At 51.2% G+C, this 19542-nt stretch overlaps 1 protein-coding gene across 3 annotated transcripts in view; it reads right to left on the reverse strand.

Annotated features, from left to right (window-relative positions):
• Nucleotides 1–5308: 5308 nt before the first annotated feature.
• ATP2C2 (ATPase secretory pathway Ca2+ transporting 2) overlaps nt 5309–19542 on the reverse strand; it is a 61853-nt gene continuing 47619 nt past the window's right edge. For all 3 annotated transcript variants that reach the window (XM_072731408.1, XM_072731406.1, XM_072731407.1), the window contains 13 exons: nt 18333–18422; nt 17368–17469; nt 15231–15387; nt 13810–13980; nt 12957–13054; nt 12827–12877; nt 11722–11888; nt 10230–10298; nt 10019–10135; nt 8470–8617; nt 7242–7340; nt 6942–7083; nt 5309–5662 (listed from right to left, as the gene is read on the reverse strand). In XM_072731408.1, the coding sequence (XP_072587509.1) occupies nt 5544–5662; nt 6942–7083; nt 7242–7340; nt 8470–8617; nt 10019–10135; nt 10230–10298; nt 11722–11888; nt 12827–12877; nt 12957–13054; nt 13810–13980; nt 15231–15387; nt 17368–17469; nt 18333–18422 (1530 nt within the window). In that variant the 3' untranslated portion in view covers nt 5309–5543. The remainder of the gene's footprint in view (nt 5663–6941; nt 7084–7241; nt 7341–8469; nt 8618–10018; nt 10136–10229; nt 10299–11721; nt 11889–12826; nt 12878–12956; nt 13055–13809; nt 13981–15230; nt 15388–17367; nt 17470–18332; nt 18423–19542) is intronic.

A 19542-nucleotide genomic window follows, 5' to 3' on the forward strand; every position in this document is an offset into this window, starting at 1 on the left:
TCTTTTTCAAATTTGAGTTGTCAAATTACTCAATAAAGAAGAATGGAGGTAAATACATACATGGAGGTATTACTTTCTTCTTGGAGCTCTGCCTTCCTTGGCAGTACCGTGTCAATTGTGACAGATGTGCATTCACGGTCGGCTTCTAGATTTTCTGCAGTTTTATTCTAATCACCACTTAGACCCAAGAGTTCTAAAATTTTGGCATGCTGGACAATTTTCCTACAAATGGTGGTGTTGATTTTCAGATTTGCTGAACAGTGATTAGAAGAATTGAGATTTTAGTCGTGTCCTTACATGTGGCCCGCTAGTCTCCCACGGACTTTTCTGTATGTTTTCCTGTTTTTCATACGATGCTCTATGAATTTGGATGCTGTGTTAGTGCATGTGTAGGCTCGGTCAATTTTACTGGTGACTACATCTCATTAAATATTCTTTCTCTCACCTAATGCTTTTGGCTTCGATTTTAATCTTGTATGACAGTAACTGTGTCACCGCAGCATGTGCTGTTTGCCTGGTAGATTGTAGCTCAATTTTTCTGAGTCTGGTGTTTTTGTTTTTGTTTTTTTCTAAACTTTATTTTGAAGTAATTTAGATCCACCTAGAGGTTGCAAAACGAGTCCCAGGAGTTCCTGTGTACTCCTCACCCGGCTTCCCCTGATGAAAGCATCTTCCCTACTCAGCACAATTGCCTAAACCAGGACACTGGCATTGGGACAGTGCTATCAGCTAAACAGCAGACCTTATTCCAGTGCTGCCAGTGTTAACATTGCACCTGCTCTTGGGCAATGTCAAGGCTAAGGGTGCGGTGCTACAGCTGGCAATGTTTGCCCAAGCCCCTGACGCCCACTACTAGCTCAGGGTTCCCCAAACCACCCTCAGATTGGACAATTTGCTAAAAAGACAGAACTCAGTGAAACCCATTGTACTATTGGTCGGGCTTATTACAGGGAAGGATGCAGGTCAGAAGCAGCTAAAAGGCAGAATCTGTGGGTGTTCCAAGAACACAGCTCCCGGGCGGCCTCTCCCCGGGAGTCCTAATAGAGAATCACTGAGTCTGAGCGTAGCCTGAAGGGGTCCCCTGGCCCCAGTCCTGTAAGACTTTATCACATGTGTGGATTCACAGAACCATCACTACTGTTGACCTGAACTGTTCCATCGCCCCCAAAACTCCCTTCTGTTCCCCCCTCCCCATATAGTCACGTACTTCCTAACCCTGTACCCTGGCAGCCTCCCCTCCATTCTCTGTCACCCTGTCACTTAGAGAATGTTAGGGACATGGAACCATTCGGTACATAACCAGGAAGACTGGTTTCTTTCACTCAGCATGAGACAGACCCAGGAGACCCATCCTAGGTACAACTTCTCATGGCTGGCTGGTACTCCGTCGTGTGGCACTCCCGGGTCCCTTCACCCTTCACCCACAGAAAGATGTTTGGGTTGTTCTAAGGTCTGGCTCTTACAGGTGAAGTTGCTGCGAGCACTTATGTACAGATTTTTGTGTGTGCGTAAGGGTCCGTGCCTAGGAGCGGAATTGCCAGGTCACATGCTAAGCTGTGTTTAACCCGACAGGATGCGGTCAGCCTGTTCTCCAGTGGCCATGGCATGCACCTGTCCCCCAGCACCGTGTAGGAGCTCTTGGTGCTCCGCGTCCTTGCCAGCACCTAGTATGCTTGGTGTGTTCTGAGGTATTTTAGTGGGTGTGTAGCACATCCCCTTGTGGGCTAAGGTGGCACATCTTTTCCTGTGCTTTTGCACTATCTGCATGTCCTCTTTGGTGAAGACTCACTTCAAGACTTTTGCCCATTTCCTATTTTTTTTTTACTGTTAAATTTTAAGTTTTTGAAAAATATTCTGGGTTAAAGTCCATTTTGGGATATGTGACTTGAAAATATTTGTTTTCCAGTCTCTCTCTTTTTTTTTAATGCTCTCAAATAGTGACTTTCCTGCACAAAATATTTTGATTTTTGGTGGAATTCAATTAATCATTTTTCTTCTCCCCCCCCCCGGAGTTTTAAACACTTATTTTTTTATTCAAGTATAATTTAGCATCATATTAGTCATAGATGTATGATATGATTCCACAATTCTATGTTTCTCAGTGTTCATCAAGGTCAGTGTACCTAAAAAATTTTTTTAATTCCAGTATGGTTAAGATACAATGTGGTATTAGTTTCAGCTTTACAGTATCATGATTCAACACTTCTGTACATTATTCTGTGCTCATCATGTGAAGTGCTTCATCCCCATCACCTGTCTCCCCATCCCCCACACCCCTCCCCTCTGGTGACCATCAGTGTGTTCTCTAAAGGTAAGAGTCTGTTTCTTGGCTTGTCTCTTTTGTTCTTTGTTCATTTGTTTTTTTTAAGTTGTACTTATGAACAAAATCATACAGTATTTGTCTTTCTCTGACTTATTTCACTTAGCATTATACCTGATAAGTCCATCCATGTTGCTGCAGATGGCAAGATCTCATTCTTTTTTAAGATTTTGAGAGAGAGAGGATGTGTGTGGTGAGGAGAAGCAGATTCCCCACTGAGCAGGGAGCCCGACATGGGGCTTGATCCCAGGACCCTGGGATCATGACCTGAGCTGAAATTGAGAGTCCCACACTTAACCGACAGAGCCACCCAGGTGGCCCAAGATCTTATTCTTTTTATAGCTGAGTAATATGCTTGGGGCGTCTGGGTGGCTCAGTCGGTTAAGTGTTTAAATCTTAATTTCAGCTCAGATCATGATCTCAGGGTGGTGAGATTGAGCCCCGCGTTGGACTCAGTGCCAGGCATGGAGCCTGCCTAAGATGCGCGCGCTCTCTCCACCCCTCCCCACTGCACAGGCACATGCTCAGTCACTCTCTCAAAAAACAAAAGGGCAAGATCTCATTCTTTTTATGGCTAACCTTCCATTGTGTATATATAATACATACACACACCAAACCTTCTGTATCCATTCATCTATGGATGGACACTGGGCTGCTTTCATGTCTTGGCTATCGTACATAATGCTGCAATAAACATAGGGGGCATATATCTTTTTATTTTTTATTTTTTATTTTTTTGGTATATATCTTTTTAAATTAGTGTTTTCATTTTCTTTGGTTCCCTCAAAAAGTTACAAATAGAATTACCGTATGATCCAGTAATTCCACTAGAGGGTATTCAGTTTTTCATATCTTTTAGGGATGGTCTTGTGGGGTCATACCTAAGAACTCTGCCTAACCCTGGATCCCAAAGATTTTTTTTCCCCCTCCTTTTCTTCTGTGTTTTCATTTGTGGCTCATTGAGTTAACTTCTGTGGAAGGCATGAGGTCTGAGTCAAGGGTGGCTCTCTGAGGAGATGTCTAATTGTTCCAACACCATCTATTGAAATGATCATCTTTTCTTCATTAACTTGCTTCTGGATTATTGTCCAAAGTCATAAGATCTCCTTTTTGGGGAACGGTTTTAACTATGTCACTGTCATTGTGAGTTCTAGGACTACTCTGATTACTGCATTTTCAGTGTGTTATGGTAGTTTGTGGTTTTCAAGGGTTGATTCCCTTTAACTTGTTAAATTTATGTGCATGAGATTCTTAGTATTACTGTCAGAATATCTTGAGGTGGCTGAGTGACCTACCACCTTCCTTGCTAATATTGGCAATTTGTATCTTTTTCCCTTTAATAGACCTCTAGCAAGATTGGCCATTTTGTTGATATTTTCAAAGAACTAGCTTTTGATTTTATTTTTTTTCAAAATCCAAAATCTTTGACTTCGCTGGTAGCTGCTCTTTCTTATTCTTATTTTGGTGACTGTCCCTCTGCCCTTGAGGGGTGAGTGTTCTATAAATGGGAATCAAGCTAAGCTGCTTAACGTTGTTCCAGTCTATCTATTGCTGAAAAGAAGGTTTACATTTCTGTTGCATAGTCTGATTTATCCATTTTACTTTATGATTAGTATTTTGTGTCTTGTATAGTAAGATTTTACCTGTCCCTGTTTTTAATCCCCGATGGATTATTTTATCTTTTATGTTGACAATCCACCTTGGGCTGTTTTGTATGGCATTTTATTTAATGATTTCTGTATGGTATTTATTAAGGATAAGAGTAATTTTTGATATTGTTACTGTAGGTAACAATCAACCCTGGTTCTTCTTATTTTTAAGGGGAAGGACAATGCTTGTTGATGCCCCAGACTCAGAGCCATGCTGTGCACCAGGCTGCGCAGGTGGCAGGAGTTGGCCTGCCCCTCGGAGGAGTTATCAAGGGTTGTCAGCTGCTGAGTGGGTATTACCCCTGCAGGAATGGCTTCCTCTCCAGGCAGACCCCCCAGATAATCTCTTTGTAGGGAGGATGTGTGTGTGTCCCCTCATTTAGCTCCACTATCACTTGCAGGGGTTGTGAAGGGAGGATAGCAACCCCAGGCCACACATCTTCCTTCCGAGGAATCTGAACTTTACCTGGGAGCTACAGGGGTCCACTCTGCCCTCCTTCACCCTAGGCAGCCAGTTTGGGCAAGAGGGTTACTTTTGTGTGTCAGTATGGCCAGGCTGTGGTGGCCAGCTGTTTGGTCAAAGACCAGTCTAGATGTTCCTGTGAGATTAACACTTGCATCAGTAGACTTTGAATAACACAGATTGCCTCTATAATGTAGGTGAGCCTCATCCAATCCATTGAAGGCTTAAGAGAAAGGCCTGGGATCCCCGGGAAGGAGGGATGCACTCTGGAGACTCCAGCCCACTGGGTGGCCCTGAACACTGCGGACTGGCTGGCCCCACATCCCGTGAACTGGTGTCTTAAAACAAGTCTGTGTCTCTCCTCTGCCCATCCTGCTGGGGTTCCTTGGAAAAACCCTAATCCCGGGGTGGGCAGGGGGTGGTGGCTACAGCTATAGCACACACGGGGTTTTGCTGCTGGTCCTTCCTGGTCCCTTCCAGCCTGGCCCCCCTCTACCATCTTTCTGCTTGGAGGACAGAGCTGCTTTAAGATTAGTCCTGGGGCTCATCCTCAGGCAGCAGGGAAAGACTTTGGATCCGGTTGCTGAGGCAAAGGCCCTTGGCTGTTCACCTTAGAAGATGGGGCCTTGGCTCAGGCCACTTGGGGTGTGACTGCCCCCCACCCCCCCGGACTGGTCATGAACAATAGGCTGTGTAGGTTTCCCACCTGGCCGCTTGTGGAAAACACTAACCAGACGCTGGCACAGCACTCCACAAAGTGATTCAAAGCCCCACCAGCAGCCCCAGCCCCGTGGCCAGACCCCTGACCTTCCCTTTCTCCCCCGAGTCTGTCTTCCTCACAATGGGGCTGCCATGGCACAAATCTGGAGGCAGATATAGTTAATACAAATCACTGTGATTTAATAAATAGCGGGGTGTTCCTGTGCGGTCTGGGCCCGGCCCAGAGCCCAGGGGAGAGACAGGCTGGATGTCCTGCTTTCCAAGAAGCAGAGCCGAGGGAGGGACCTACCGCACAGTGTCCTAAAAGCACCCCTCTGAAGAGGGGCTGGGGGAAGGGCCACAGTCACATAAAAATAGAGATTATTTAGGGATTTTACACAGGTGGGGTCCACTATACATCGTCTTGGTGAATCTGGGCTTTCTTGGCTCTGGAAAAGAATTTTTCACCTAGTTTGAGGAGCTCTGACAAAATGAACACGGATGAGGCCAATCCAGTTAAAAACAACAAATCTGCAAAAAGGTGAAAGAAAAAAAGGAGTCAGAGAGCACAGGCTGCTGCCCAGAAGGGGTGCTGAGCCCAGCAGGGCCGCAGCCTGGGGCTGTCGGGAAGCCTGGAGGAAGCTCAGCCCAGAGCTTCCTTCTCTACATTTTATCTGTTGTCACAGAGACAGCGGAGGTGAGCGGGGAGGACCCGGGAGCAAATCTCAACCCAGGACAGGAAATGCTACAGAGCCAGCTCCACAAGGACCACCTGCCTTTCCAGGGGGCCCAAGTGGGAGGTGTTGCCCACTTCAGCTTTAACAGAACCCTCAACTCCCCTATTCTGAAGGCAGATGCTCCGATCTCCACCTTGGGCTCCCCCTGCAGGGGGTCAATCCCTAGCACCTCTGCTGACCCCATAGGATCTTACTGTCAGAACCTTCCCCGGCTCCCTGTTGCCAACGATTCATTACAAGCATGGTGCCCAAACCATCCCCATCCAGGGCATTTCCTGGAGATTTGGTAAAGCTGACTTAATTCCCTGTTGGGAGGAACAACCATAATTTTTACTTCTTGCATGTAGCGGCAGGGCACCTACAGGGCCCACAGGACCCTGCTGCTAGAGTTTGGGGAAGAAAGAACAAGTGGTCCTGAGCCTTGCCCACCAAGGGCTCCAGTGCACCCGTGTCCACTGCCTCAGACCTGACCTGTGTCATGGCCTGGGGATGTCCCCAGGGCATGGCTCACCCCACACACGGGGCCCTGGTTACTGTCGCTTCTTGGGTGACCTCCTCTCCCTGACTTTCCCCTCTTCCCACTTCTGCTGATGGTCAGCTCTGTTTCTGGTGAAGGAGCCTCCATTACCCAGCGCAGATTGCAAAGCACTTGGCTCCGCACTCAGCCTGGGTGGGGGTGCAGGGGAGCCCCAGGATTCCACACCTGGGCAGGTGTGCTCAGGTCTGGGCCAGCCACGGGCATAAAACCATGTTCTTTCCAGCAAGAACCGCGAGCTGGCTTGAGGTAAGTGGGTGTCCAAGACACACCAGCCCACTGCCCGTTGGGGGGCAGAATGAGGCCAGAGTGATGCCCACCCCGGGGCAGCCCCAGGCCTGGCTGTACCTGCCGTGTGTGCTCTGAGCCTCCAGGAGGGCACGTCCCCTTCCGCCCTTGGTGGTCTTCCTGGCAGAGGTGCCTCTTCCTATGGTTCTCGTGTGCCCCAGGCCCCCATCACATCGCTCTCCCACCCAGTGTACCCTGCAGGGCTCAGATCCCTGAGAACTACCCCCCCCCAACATCCCCTCCCACTCACCGAGTACACCCAGGTTCTCTGTCTGGAAGACCTTCTGCAGGGGCGGGACGTAAATCACAGCCAGCTGCCCCAGGATTGAGCCCAGCACCGAGTACAGGAACATGGGGTTCCGGAGGAAGCCGATCTCGAATATCAACTTGGTCTGTTGGGGCAGAAGGGCACATGTTGGCTGGGTCACATTCACGGATGCCACCATCCAAGCAGAGGCACGGAGTGACTAGGACCCTGGCCCCAGCACTTCCCACGGGGAACAGGATGGGGTCCTGCAGGGAGGGGAGGGGAGGACAGCCCTGGGCTCACCTGGGAGCGGCAGGTCAAGGCATTGAAGAGATCAAAGAACACAAAACAGGTGAAAGTCATGGTTGTGGTGCGCGGGGTGCTGGCCTTGTCTGCGGGGATCTGGAACACAAAGGCGCGGGATGAGTACGTCCAGGGAGGCCATGTGCTTCCCAAGATGAACTCGTCCTTCACCCAGAGCCAGAGGGAGCAGGAACTCCAGCGGGGGCCTTACTAGGAACTGACCTGAACCTCCCCTCCGTCTTGTAAGGGGAGACATGTTTCACAACCCCCCAACCCAGCCAACCCCGGCAGGTGGAGGGGCCTGCAGCCCTTCCTCAGGGATTGTGGTTGCCCCCCATGCTCCAGCCAGGCTCCCTTGCACAGATAAAGGGAATGCCCCTTCCTCCAGCAGGTGACATTGCTTCCTGGGAGATGACACTGCTTCAGCTACATCCTAGATGACACACCCTCCCTGGCTCTTGGCTCTGCTGCTCCGACCCGTGGCAGGGTCTCATTCCCCTTGACATCATAGGGCCAGGCCTGGAGGGGAGGTGGAGGTGACCCCTTCCCGCCTGGGCTTGCATGCTGGACTAGGGGTCTCTGTGGATTCCGCTGGGGGGCATGAGTGAGAGCCCGACTCCACAGTCCTGGAGAAAGCCCCAGGATCTGCATTTCCTACAAGGTCCCAGAGAGGGTGACGCTGCTGTGGGAGCACAGGAGGGTTTGGGTCTTCTTCCAGCACACAGGCTGGGTGCAGGTAGGGCCTCACCACCTCCCCAGGTAGTTGAGAATTTGGGGAAAAGCAAAGCTGCTCCTCTGGGGGCGAGGCTGGAGAAACCCAGAGGTGGCCCAGTGTCCCATCCTCCTTCCTGCACGTGGCACCTGCCCGGCTCTCCAGCTAGAGCACCGAATGTTGGCATGGGGGCCACCAACAGGTGACCCAGAAGTCCCACAAATCATCACCTCCAGGAAACAAGTACATCCTTTTATAGATTTCTAATTGTTTCTTGGTGACAGGAGGAAGCATAAAGTCTCATTTGGAGTAAAACCTGATTTCTTCCACGTGCCCAGGAGGCCTCCTATCCTTCTGCCCTGTCTGCCCCCTGCCCCCTCTACATGTACATGTGTCTCCCCCATGGGAACCCAAGCCCTACGCCCATGCAGGGACCATCCCCAATGCTTTGCACACGCCCCTGGCCCCGGGTCTCAGCCCATCCTGGCCAAGCGAGCGAGTGAGGACTTGGCTCACCTCCTTCCAGAAGATAAAGAGGGTCCCACTGATGATGACGGCAGCTGACAGGAGGATCTTCAGGATGAGGGATCTACTGAGGATGGTGTCCCTGATGTTCCGTGGTGGCTGCTGGAGGGTGTCTTTGTCAACTGGTTCCACCCCCAGGCTGTGAGGAACAAGGCACAGGGCACCTTGACACGAACCACTGGGAAGGGTCATGTCAAACAGCCGGGTGGCGGCTGGGCAAGCACACCTGAGGTGGAGTGCTGAGCTTTCCAGGCTCTCAGGTCAGCTCCGGAGGCCCGGCCAGTGCCGGGAGGGTCGGGGGGACCTTGGGCCGAGCACATTTGGGCTGTCCACGTGAGCCTGGGCTGATCCCACACTTACAGGGACATCTCTGTCTGTGCTGGATGCCTGCCCCTCACCTCCTCCGCCCTAACCAACTGTCCAGCTCCTTCCACGGTCTCCACCCTCAGCCTGGGCCCTATGGGCAGCCCTACCCCCTCCATCCCTCCCTGAGCATGGGGAAGGAAACCCTCCCTCAGGGCTGGCCACACCGAGGTCCTGGAAGCACCCCGAGACCCCCTACCTCATGCCTGGGCAGCTTCTATCACCAGGGGACCTCTAGCGGGCTGGAGAAATGGGATCCACGCCCTGCCCACCACAGAGCCCCCCATGGGCAGAGGGACCCCCGCCCCCAGCCAGCTGTGAAATAGCAGGATTAGGGCTCAACTAGCAGCAGGCGGTATGGGGGGGCGCTGAGGGGTAAGTGGGCTGGGGGAGGCCCCGTGGCACCCCTGGCCCTGTTCCCACAGGTAAGAGGCACCCTCCCCTGGGGCAGGGTGGGGGGAGGGGGTGGACACAAAGTAGGACTCTTGCCCTTGGCAGCTGTAACAGGTGATACTGAAGTGGTAACATGGATACTATGTATCAATAAATAATAATCAGCTGAAACCACACATACCCTGTGCCCAAACACAGTGCAGACCTCCCTGCTCGTGGAGGCCTGTTTCCCCGACTCCCAAGGTCATAGTTTCTCCGGCACCATCCAGCCAGCCTCATACTGCCTTCTCATCCATCCAGCAGATAACTCCCCAGTCAGCTACGGGGTGCCAAGCACTGGTCTAGGAGCTGGGATACTACAGTCAACAAACCCACAAACTCTGCCTGAGGGGTGATGGATCACAATCAGATAAACAAGGACCTATGTGTATATTTTCTTCATTAGGGAAAAATAAAGCAAGGTAAGGTGAATGAGAGCCAGGAGGCTGCTGTTAGAGTAATCAGGGAGGACTTCCCAGAGGCGGTGACCGGAGGAGAAGGGCTGAGCCATGGAGCCGCACCGGGAGAGCTTCCCCCCATCAACCCTGGCTGCCCACGAAGGCGCTTCCTCCCGTGCCCAGGGCACGTCGCTGGCTGTCTCCCCACCCTCCACAACCCCCGTGGACCACACTCAAGTCTTCTAGACTCCGAGGGACAGCAGCTGTGTTTGCACCCGTGCTCTGCGCAGGGGCCCAAAGCTGCAGAGGCAGGCAGTCAGTGGAGCCTGGTGGAAATGGCATCTCACCTCTGCGCTGGTGGCCCGTCCATGATGATGTTGATCCACAGGATCTGCATGGCATTGAGGGGGCTAGGCAGGTTGCACACGGTGGATAGAGTGATGAGGCTCAAGGCTGAGATGCTCCTGCGGGGCACACACACAGGGACTGTCCATGGCCACTTGCCAGACACGCACGCAGCACCCGATGGCACTGGGAGAAAGGCTGGCCTTGACTTACGTGCTCAGCTGAAAGCGGACAAAGTTTTTGATGTTATGAAAAATCCCCTTGCCTTCCTCCACTGCATTCCTGCAAGAGAGGAAAGGGCGTTTATTCACAAAGAGGGCTCAGGACGGAAGGGTTCAGGTACCTCCATCAGCCCTGAAGGAAGCGACTGTGTCACCAAAGATGCCCTCATGCTTGGCCATTGCTCTGTTTCCCCTCACTGGCATGCTCAGGACACATCAGCAGAGGCGATGATGTCCTGCCCGGCACCACCAGGCACTGGGGACTGGACTGCCAGCCCAAAAGATCACCCTTCTGTCCAAGAACTGTACATCATCCTCCCACCCAAGCCTGGGACTCTGGAAGCACCTAACACACCTCGCTGATTCACCCACGACAAGAGGCACAGCAATCCAACCTGCTAATTAGACGCAGGGGCATGGCAAGTGGGGAGAGAATCAGGAAGTTTTAACCTCTATTGTATTTTTTGAAAACTCTGCAAAAGTCCTTTAAAAAACTTGATCTAGAGTCACTAACACAGAATACTGCTTAGCCCTTTTTTTCTCCTAAAATTTTTTTGCAGAAGAACTAAAATTACAGTTACTTATTAACTCCATCTAATGACTTTTTTCACCCCCTAAGGGAGAAGCGTGCTAAGGATTCCTATGGTGCATCCATTTATAAAGAAAAGCCTCCTTCTGTAAAGTCAGAAACCACACCAAACTTCAATTTTTGTTCAGATTTTTTATACCAGGCTTGAGCAAAATTTTCTCCCACCCCGAATTATTTAAATTCACATATGGGGAAAGACTTCATTAGAACTAATTAAAAAAAATTTTTTTAAAGATTTATTTATTTATTCATTCAGAGAGCTTGAAGAGAGAGGCAGAGACACAGGCAGAGGAAGAAGCAGGCTCCCTGCAGGAAGCCTGATATGGGACTCGATCCTGGGTCTCCAGGATCACACCCCGGGCTGCAGGCGGGGCTAAACTGCTGCGCCACCGGGGCTGCCCAGAACTAATTAAAATTAGAGCTAGAGGGCAGGCAACTTTATTAAGAAAACAGAAAAAAGCGACACAAGAAAACAGGTGCCCTGTCATCTTGGCAGCTCGAGATCACATCATTGCCAGGGACGCAGACATTTCTCCCCTTCACTTAACACTGCAGCGTGAGCATTTCCGTGTCTTTGATATATTCCTCAAGACATGATTTCTAATGCTCCTGTCGTACTCCTCCTAGGGCCGTCTAGGCTTTCCCCATAAATGGAGCTGCAGCAGGCCCGCTGGCATGTGCCTCCATCAGTGCCCCTGATCCTGGCTTTCCCGTCAGATGCACCCTCAGGCTGCAAGCAGGGTCTGCTGCATGTTGTCTGTAACATCCCCCTGGGTGCCCTATGGGCCTGGGACACTCCTATCTCTAGCACAACAGATGCCGGTGGGGGGCAGGCAGCTGGTTACCACAGGACTTTCTGCCACTAAAAAAAAACCCCAGCTACTGAGCAACTTACATGATGGCCGAGAAGTCATCGTCCACCAGGATCATGTTGGCAGCCTCTTTGCTCACATCTGTCCCCGTCTGCCCCATGGCAATCCCGATGTCCGCGGACTTCAGGGCGACTGCGTCATTCACCCCATCCCCTGTCATGGCCACGATCGCCCCCGATTCCTGCAAAGCCTTTGGAAAGAAGAGATGAGTGAAGAACCTTCCTTCCTTCCCTCTGGATGCTCTGGCTCTCCCATCACACGGCCGACAGCAGAGGCGCCTCTCTGGAGTCAGCTGGCTGAAGTCTGAATCCCAGCCCCGCTCACGCTGCTGTGGGAACTGGGTAAGCCCTGAACCTCTCAACCTCAGCTTCTCCAACTGCAAAGTGGGGGCGACCGTCCCTCCTTCTGTGAGAGCTACAGTAAGAAGGCAGGCGTGACGGCACCAAGCCCATAGTGAAGGCTTATTCGTGTTGTCTGTCTCCACTAAGAAATAAAAGTCAACAGCTTACCCCTGAGACCACGCGGTGCCCAATAAGTATGAATGTTTCCTCTTAGGAATAACGTGCATGGAGATTTACTCCCTAGAACTAAAAACCCTGAAAATGGCATAAAGGATAAAATAGGAGAGAGCTACAGAGTGCATCTTCTAGTGCCCACGTGCAGGAGACAGGGCACACCCGCAGGGCCCTCCTCCTGGCACCAGCAAAAAACCACATCAACTCCCTGCTGGGCACCTGCTGGGTGCCAGGCTCTGTGCCAGGAGCTTCATGGCCTGGCCTCCTATAACCCTCTCAGCAGCCTTGTGAAGTAGCCGACATCTAGCCAACATCACCCATACTGCCCCCAGTTTTCAGACGGGGGAACTGAGGCCTGCAGGTAAGTAGCAAGAACGAAGCCAAAGAGCATTGACTAGCGGAGGCTTGTTGCTTTCTGTTTTTCCCTCTGCACCACGTAATTCCCACTCCTGTTTTCGGTGAACATGGCAAATGTCCCTCTGTTCTGCTCCCCACCCGCCGTTTAAGGCTGGCCGAGGCTCCCGCCAGCTCCGGCCCCGGGTCGCTCCCTGGAGCAGAGCCACCGCCATCATCCTGGACTGACCCTGAAGGACAGATGAGGCCCACAGCTTACCTTTATGATTTTGAGCTTGTGCTTTGGGCTGGTCCTGAAGAAGACAGATACCTGGATACAGAGGCACAGAAGAGCAGAGTTGGTGACCAGGGAGCTGACACTCTCCCCCTGCCCCCTGGGAGGACCCCACCTTCCCGATGCAGTCGGCCAGCTCCTCCTGCTCCATGCTCTCCACCTCTTCCCCGGACATGGCTTTCAGCTTCCCGTTGCACAGGCCGATGTTCCTTCCTGCGTGGTGCAGAGAGTCCGTTCTGAGGGCTTGCTCCCAAGCCTGAGACTGCTCCCGTGCCCGCCCCTCACTCCACTGTGTGACCTCAGTCCCTGCCTGGGCCACAGAGAATGACAAGAAGAAAAGCCTCGGCAGCCACCAGCTGCCAAGCACCTGCTACATCACACGATTTCAACTCCATCCAAGGAAGTACCTTCCCACAGAGGCCCCGTTATCCCTGCTCTAAAGGTGAGGGAAGGGAAGAAGGGATTTCCCCAAGGTCACAGAGCTGCTGAGTGGCGATGCTGGAACCAGGCGTGGTTTTGTCTGATTCCAGAGCCTCTGATCTGCTCACGGTGCCGGGGGCTTTGAGACACAGTGGGGAGGAAAGCAAGGTGTGATGCCCTCATCACAGCGTTAAGTCGAATTACAGGAGGAGGGTTGCTAGCTAGCCCTCTGCGGACGAAGAGCCGGGAGGTCAGAGTGGCTCAATGACGTGCCAAGGGCCCATAGCTCATGGCACAAGCCGGCCCAGGGGTAAACTTGGGGAATGGCATTGCCTGGGAAGAGGAAGTGAGCTCGAGAATGAAAGCTCCCCCCACCCTGCACACGAGGTTGTCAGGGGTCGCAAGGGCTCTGCCCCCTTCGGAGGGCCTGCCAACATTTTAGGGCCGACCGTCTCTGAAGGCAGAGCACTGGCCCATGCAAGGTCATGGTCACCGTGTGCAGTCCTGGCAAGCCCCCCCACCCCCCCCACCCCACCATCCCTGCTTACCTATGGCTGAGGCAGTCTCCAGGCCATCGCCTGTTATCATCTTCACGGACACTCCCGACTGACAGAGAACCTTCACCGCTTCCTTCACGCCAGCCCTCGGAGGGTCGATGATCCCGACGAGACCCAGAAAAGTCAGCTTCCCCAGCTCGGGCCCAGAAGCCAGGGCCAGCACTGAGGAGAGACCCAGAGCCACAGAAGGTCCACCGGGGGCCAAGGGGCGATGGTGGCCTCAGTCAGCCCAGCCCTTCGGCATCCCACATCCCTCTGTGCCTGCGAGGGGCAGCAGCTCTTGAAGGCTGACCCCAAGCTAGGAGAGACAACCTGACCTGCAGAAAGCAAGACATTTGTCCACCGGTGGTCTACATGCCAACCGCACCCCAATGAGAGTGGCCAGAAGGAAATCTGCAAAGTGGCACATTTCCAATGGCTTTTTTTTGTCTCTTGTATTGTCACCTGCCCTTTTAGGGTCAGCCCCAGGGGAAGAAAATGCACAGGAGGGCACTGCAGGTAAGAGTACTCTGACTGTTGGCTCATCCTGGCCTTGACCCTGTGTCGGTGGCACAGAAGCCAGGCCAGGCTCCTAGGGACAGGTGTTCCGAGAGGGGGTGTTGTGAGAACTGACCTCACTGCATCACCTTCCAGCTACTGGGGCGGGGCGGCGCTGTGGCCCTGTGACAGTGGTGGCAGTGTCCCGAACCAGTGGTGTAGACACCCTGTGCTAGTTGGCATAGTGTCATTCATTCCTCCCCACCCCGCTAAGCTGCATCTCCGCACACTGTGACATCCTCACCTTGCGCACTTGTCAGCAATCTGCTGGCAATTTATCATTTCGGTTTCCTGAAGGGAAAAACCAAGGCAACTGGCACCCAGCCCAAAGCGTCTCATTTTCCTCAGAGAGAATACGAGTGGGTTCCCGAGTGTTTTTAAATACTTTCTCTGGCAACGGACAGGCTGACCAATGGCGCTATGGGCAATGTGCGTTTTCATGTTCAGCTAGCTCGCCAGGGAAGCCGCTGCCCCTGGTGCAGAAAATTGGAAATGGCCAAGGAATTAAATGTCTGCCTTGATTTTACAAGAGCTTTGGGTTTTCCTGAGAGTAAGCAACAAGCAAGAAGACCAATCGGGAAAATTAATGTTTCTAGTACGCCTCATTCATCTGCCTGAGAAAACTCAGGAGAAAGGCTCCAGCCTTTCTCACACACGAGCCACGTGTGGACTAACAGGGGTCGTTTGGTGGCTGGGATGGGCTGGGGGGCTCCCTGTCCTTCATCTGACCATGGATTCCACATTTGCTTTACTTTCATTAGCACACTGCCTGACTGCCATTCCGATCAATTACTAAGAACCCCACATTAATGCACTTGAAGAGTCAGTGTGACGTGCCAACCCGAAGCTCGGGGCTGGGGGCAGAAGGTACTGACCACGCAGGCCGAGCGAACCCATCCTCTTCTCCTCCTGCTGCCAGAAGGATCTCTGCTGGGGTGTCAGTGGCAGGGGGATACCTCCGTTGTTGTACATGGTGCAGTAATTAATCACTTCTTCAAAGGCCCCCTTTATGAAATAAATGTCTTCCTGGTCCTTGGAAAAGAAAAAAGGCCACTGTCATTGGATGCCTCGGCTCATGGTGACCCTCAACTCCTGCACACAGAGATGGTCACGGTGGGGCGATTTTTAGTGGACCATTAGTGCTCACCAATACAGGACAGGCTAAATGACAGGAAAGCCACATGATAGGATATGCACTGCCTATAGGAGGACTGGGGCTGACCCTTGATCCACATGCCCCTCTACGTGAAGTCCCTTGTTGATGTCACCGAGAGCATCCCGTGCATTCCGTTAATCGGTCCTACCCCAGGCCCTGTTACACTTGTATGTGTAGGACTGATTGCTAGACATCCAAGTTGGACTGCTGCCTCCCGAGAGCAGGTGCCATTTCTGTTTTATTCACCCCTCCACGTGGTGCCTCATAAAAAGGAACCCAAACAAGCCCCTAACCGTTTTCCCTGTATATTTAGGCTCTGTCTTCCATAGATGGCAAGCTCCGTGCAGAAGGCACTGTGCCAGTGTGGGTCACACTCTGTCCCCAGCATTAGCACAGAGCCTGAATGCTCATGGTGTGCAGGGAATGAGCTTTATGAATTGATAGGGAAAGATGTCAAAGATATCACTGTAAGGGGAAAAAAAGCAAATTATAAACACTATATACAGCACGACCTAGTTTTAAAACAACCACCCCATATGTTGCTATGTGCATATTTAGAACTTGGAATATTCCATCTCAGACTGTTGGGGGGTTACCTTGGGGCAGGGGTGATGGGTCAGGAGCGAGGAGGAGTAGGATTAAAAGAAGCTTCCATTTTTAAAGTTGTATTTCTATAGTTTATTTATATGAGAATATATTACCATTGTCTTTAGGGAGGGAGAAAGAAAAGATCTGAAGGTATTAAAACATTTAAAAAATCTGTAACCCCTTTTAAGCAGAGAAGATCCATACACTCATCCATTTGTGGCAGAGGCCTGGAACGCGCTGGCCAATCTGCCCACTGCCCTGAGTAAGAGAGGAGGGATCTCGGCACGAGCAAGACGTGACAGGTTCCAGAAAGGGAGGGAAGTAAAGAGCTGGAGGAAAAGGTGGCAGGCAATACAAAACGTTTTAAAAGACCCTTTTATTGTAGAAAATCTGAAAAGCTACAGAAGGTTAAAAAAAAGAAAAAGAGGGGAAGAAGAAGTCAGCTTTAATCCCCACCTAGGCATAGACAGGAGTAATTTGGTGTATGTTCCTCTGGTCACTCATAGCAGGTGCACACACACACACACACACACATGCACGTGCCTATGTGCGTACGTGTGATGCGTGAGCTCACTCTTCACACCATCTGTGGTGGGTGCTGGGATGTGCCTCCTGATCCCCGCCCTTCAGGAAGGAAGGACTGTCCCCTCCTGGTGACAATTAAAGGTACTCATACCTGTAAGGAACTCGGTGCCAGGGTGTGAAAAAGAACCCCCAAATTAGCAAGGAGGTCGGTGTTCACGGTGGGAGCATGACTGATATACATTTTTTAAAGATTTTATTTATTTATTTATTTGAGAGAGAATGATTACAAGCAGAGGGAGGAGCAAAGGTGGAGGGAGAAAGAGAGTAAAGAATCTGAAGCAGATTCTATGCCTCAGCATGGAGCCCGACACAGGGCTCGATCTCATGACCCTGAGATCATGACCTGAGCCGAAACCAAGAGTTGGATGCTTGACTAACTGAGCACCCTGGCATGCCGCATTCCTGATGTTTCTGACTCAGAGGTTCTGGGTGGAGCCTGAGAATCTGCATTTTTAGCAAATTCCCAGGGGATGCTGCTGGTCCAGGAACTTTGAGAACTACTGTTTCAGACAAAAATCTCAGAAAAGAACCCAAGATAATCAAAAGTCTAATGGCTATCAACCGTATTTTCATGTATTTGAAACTTTGTAGAAGAAGCTAGGAGCTTTAAACTCTCTCCCTTGAGAATTTTCCTTTCTTTGGGGTGTAGGGAGAGGGTGGGAGGGGCAGAGAAGCAAACTCACCTCATTCTTGGGGCTGCATTTCACTGCCATCCACTTCTGCTCTGAACTGAATGGAATTTCTTTTTTTCTCACGTATGAATCTTTAATATCACTTAAGTCCATCTAGGATAATAAAATGCAAGCTTCCAGTGAGTCATCCTAAACCAATTTCTGTGCAAAGCTCAGTTCACTTAAATTAGTCATTATTCAAACCATTTCTGGCTGATGAGAAATCCAAGCATGTAGCTCACAGAAAAAGGCCACTTGCTTTCCAACGTCCCACCAAGGAAAAAAGGTCTCATTTCTCTTGTTCCAGAAGCAGAACCAGTTTGGTCTCAACAGCTCTGGCACCCCACCAGCCCACCACCCATCACCATTCTGCACCTGGAACTGGGCACAGAATGGGGGCATTTCTGCCAAGTTCCAGACTCAGGGTCTGACTGCGGAGCCCTACAATCAGTCAAATGCACTAAAAGGAAGGGGTCTTTCCTGGAGGGAGGCTGGGGGGCCACCAGGCAGGTTGCATTTCTTGCTCTATCTCCCCGGCACCTCCATAGGGTCTGAGCCACAGGGCACCCAAGGATTCTTATGGGATGGCCAGGAAGGGTTAGAGGCCTACAGAATGTTCCAAAGCCACCTGGCATCTCAGTGACAGCCTGAGGATGTTTGGGGCCACTCTCTCCCATTATTACTAAACTTTCCCATTCCTCATTTGCCCAGACATGAGCTCAAATTCTGCTAATTCAGTCCCAAGGGGAAGAACTCCCAGCACAGACCATCGAAGCATCCCTACCGGGTGCCTGGGTAGCTCAATGGTTGAGCGTCTGTCTTCAGCACAGGTCGTGATCCCAGAGTCCTGGGATCAAGTCCCGCATTGGGCTCCCTGCATGGAGTTTGCCTCTCCATCTGCCTGTGTCTCTACCTCTCTCTGTGTCTCTCATGAATAAATAAAATCTTAAAAAAAAAAAAAAAAAAGGCGTCCCTACCTTCATGGCCAGAGCAATCAGGGCCCCTTCCGTGGGCTGTCCCATCACGGTGTTCTTTCTGATGACAGCGTTGTTGGCCACACAGCCTGCCTGAAAGGGGGGATTTCCGAAGGTCTGTAGTTACTATTTGGAGCTGGCACCCTTGAGCCTGAGCTCACTCAGGCATGTGGAAAAGTCACATGCTGAAGGCTTGACCCATGTTGGGGATGGGGGCTTGGGGTGGGGGCGAGGGACAAGATTTACTCTTCAAAATACATCAGAGTCCCCACTCTTCAAAACAAACACCATAAATATTTACTGACTTCTGAGCTCTGATTGTTACAAAGACCCTTGTAAGCTTATATCATAGGGGGCAGGCAGGGAGGCTGGGGTGATAGAGTGATTGCTAATAGGTATGGTTTTCCACGACAAAGTGTCCTGAAATTAGATGGCTGGCTGGTTTGGGGCACTCTTGTCACCTCTATGAGCTCGTTAGACAATGGCTCGATTTGGACCAACAAGGGCACTCGGCATGTGGGAGGCCTGAGTTATGGCTCTTACTACTCATATTGACAATCAAAACAGGCTCATTTTCCAACATTCATCAAGCACCTTCTCTATTCAGGCATCTCTCTCTCTCTCTCTCTCTGTTAAGATTTTATTTATTTATTCATTACAGACACACAGAGAGAGGCAGAGACACAGGCAGAGGGAGAACAGGCTCCATGTGGAGAGCCTGATGTGGGACTCGATCCTAGGACCTCAGGATCATGACCTGAGGTGAAGGCAGATGCTCAACCGCTGAGCCACCCAGGCGTCCTGCAGGCATCTCTTTAAAGCCTTTCTGGGGATGCCTGGGTGGCTCAGTGGCCCAGGTTGTGATCCTGGGATCCCAGGAACGAGTTCTGCATCAGGCTCTCCACCCGGAGCCTGCTTCTCCCTCTGCCTATGTCTCTGCCCCTCTCTCTGTGTATCTCATGAATAAATAAAATCTTAAAAACTAAAAAATAGTCTTTCCTCCTTTATCGAATATTAGATGACCATACATTTCAGGATCCACTTCTGGGTTCTCTATTCTGTTCCATTGATCTATGTGTCTGTTTTTGTGCCAGTACCACACTGTCTTGATGACCACAGCTTTGTAGTACAACCTGAAATCTGGCATTGTGATGCCCCCAGCTATGGTTTTCTTTTTTAAAATTCCCCTGGCTATTCGGGGTCTTTTCTGATT

The sequence above is a fragment of the Vulpes vulpes genome, chromosome 12, assembly GCF_048418805.1.
Source record: "Vulpes vulpes isolate BD-2025 chromosome 12, VulVul3, whole genome shotgun sequence".
Taxonomy (NCBI): Eukaryota; Metazoa; Chordata; class Mammalia; order Carnivora; family Canidae; genus Vulpes; species Vulpes vulpes.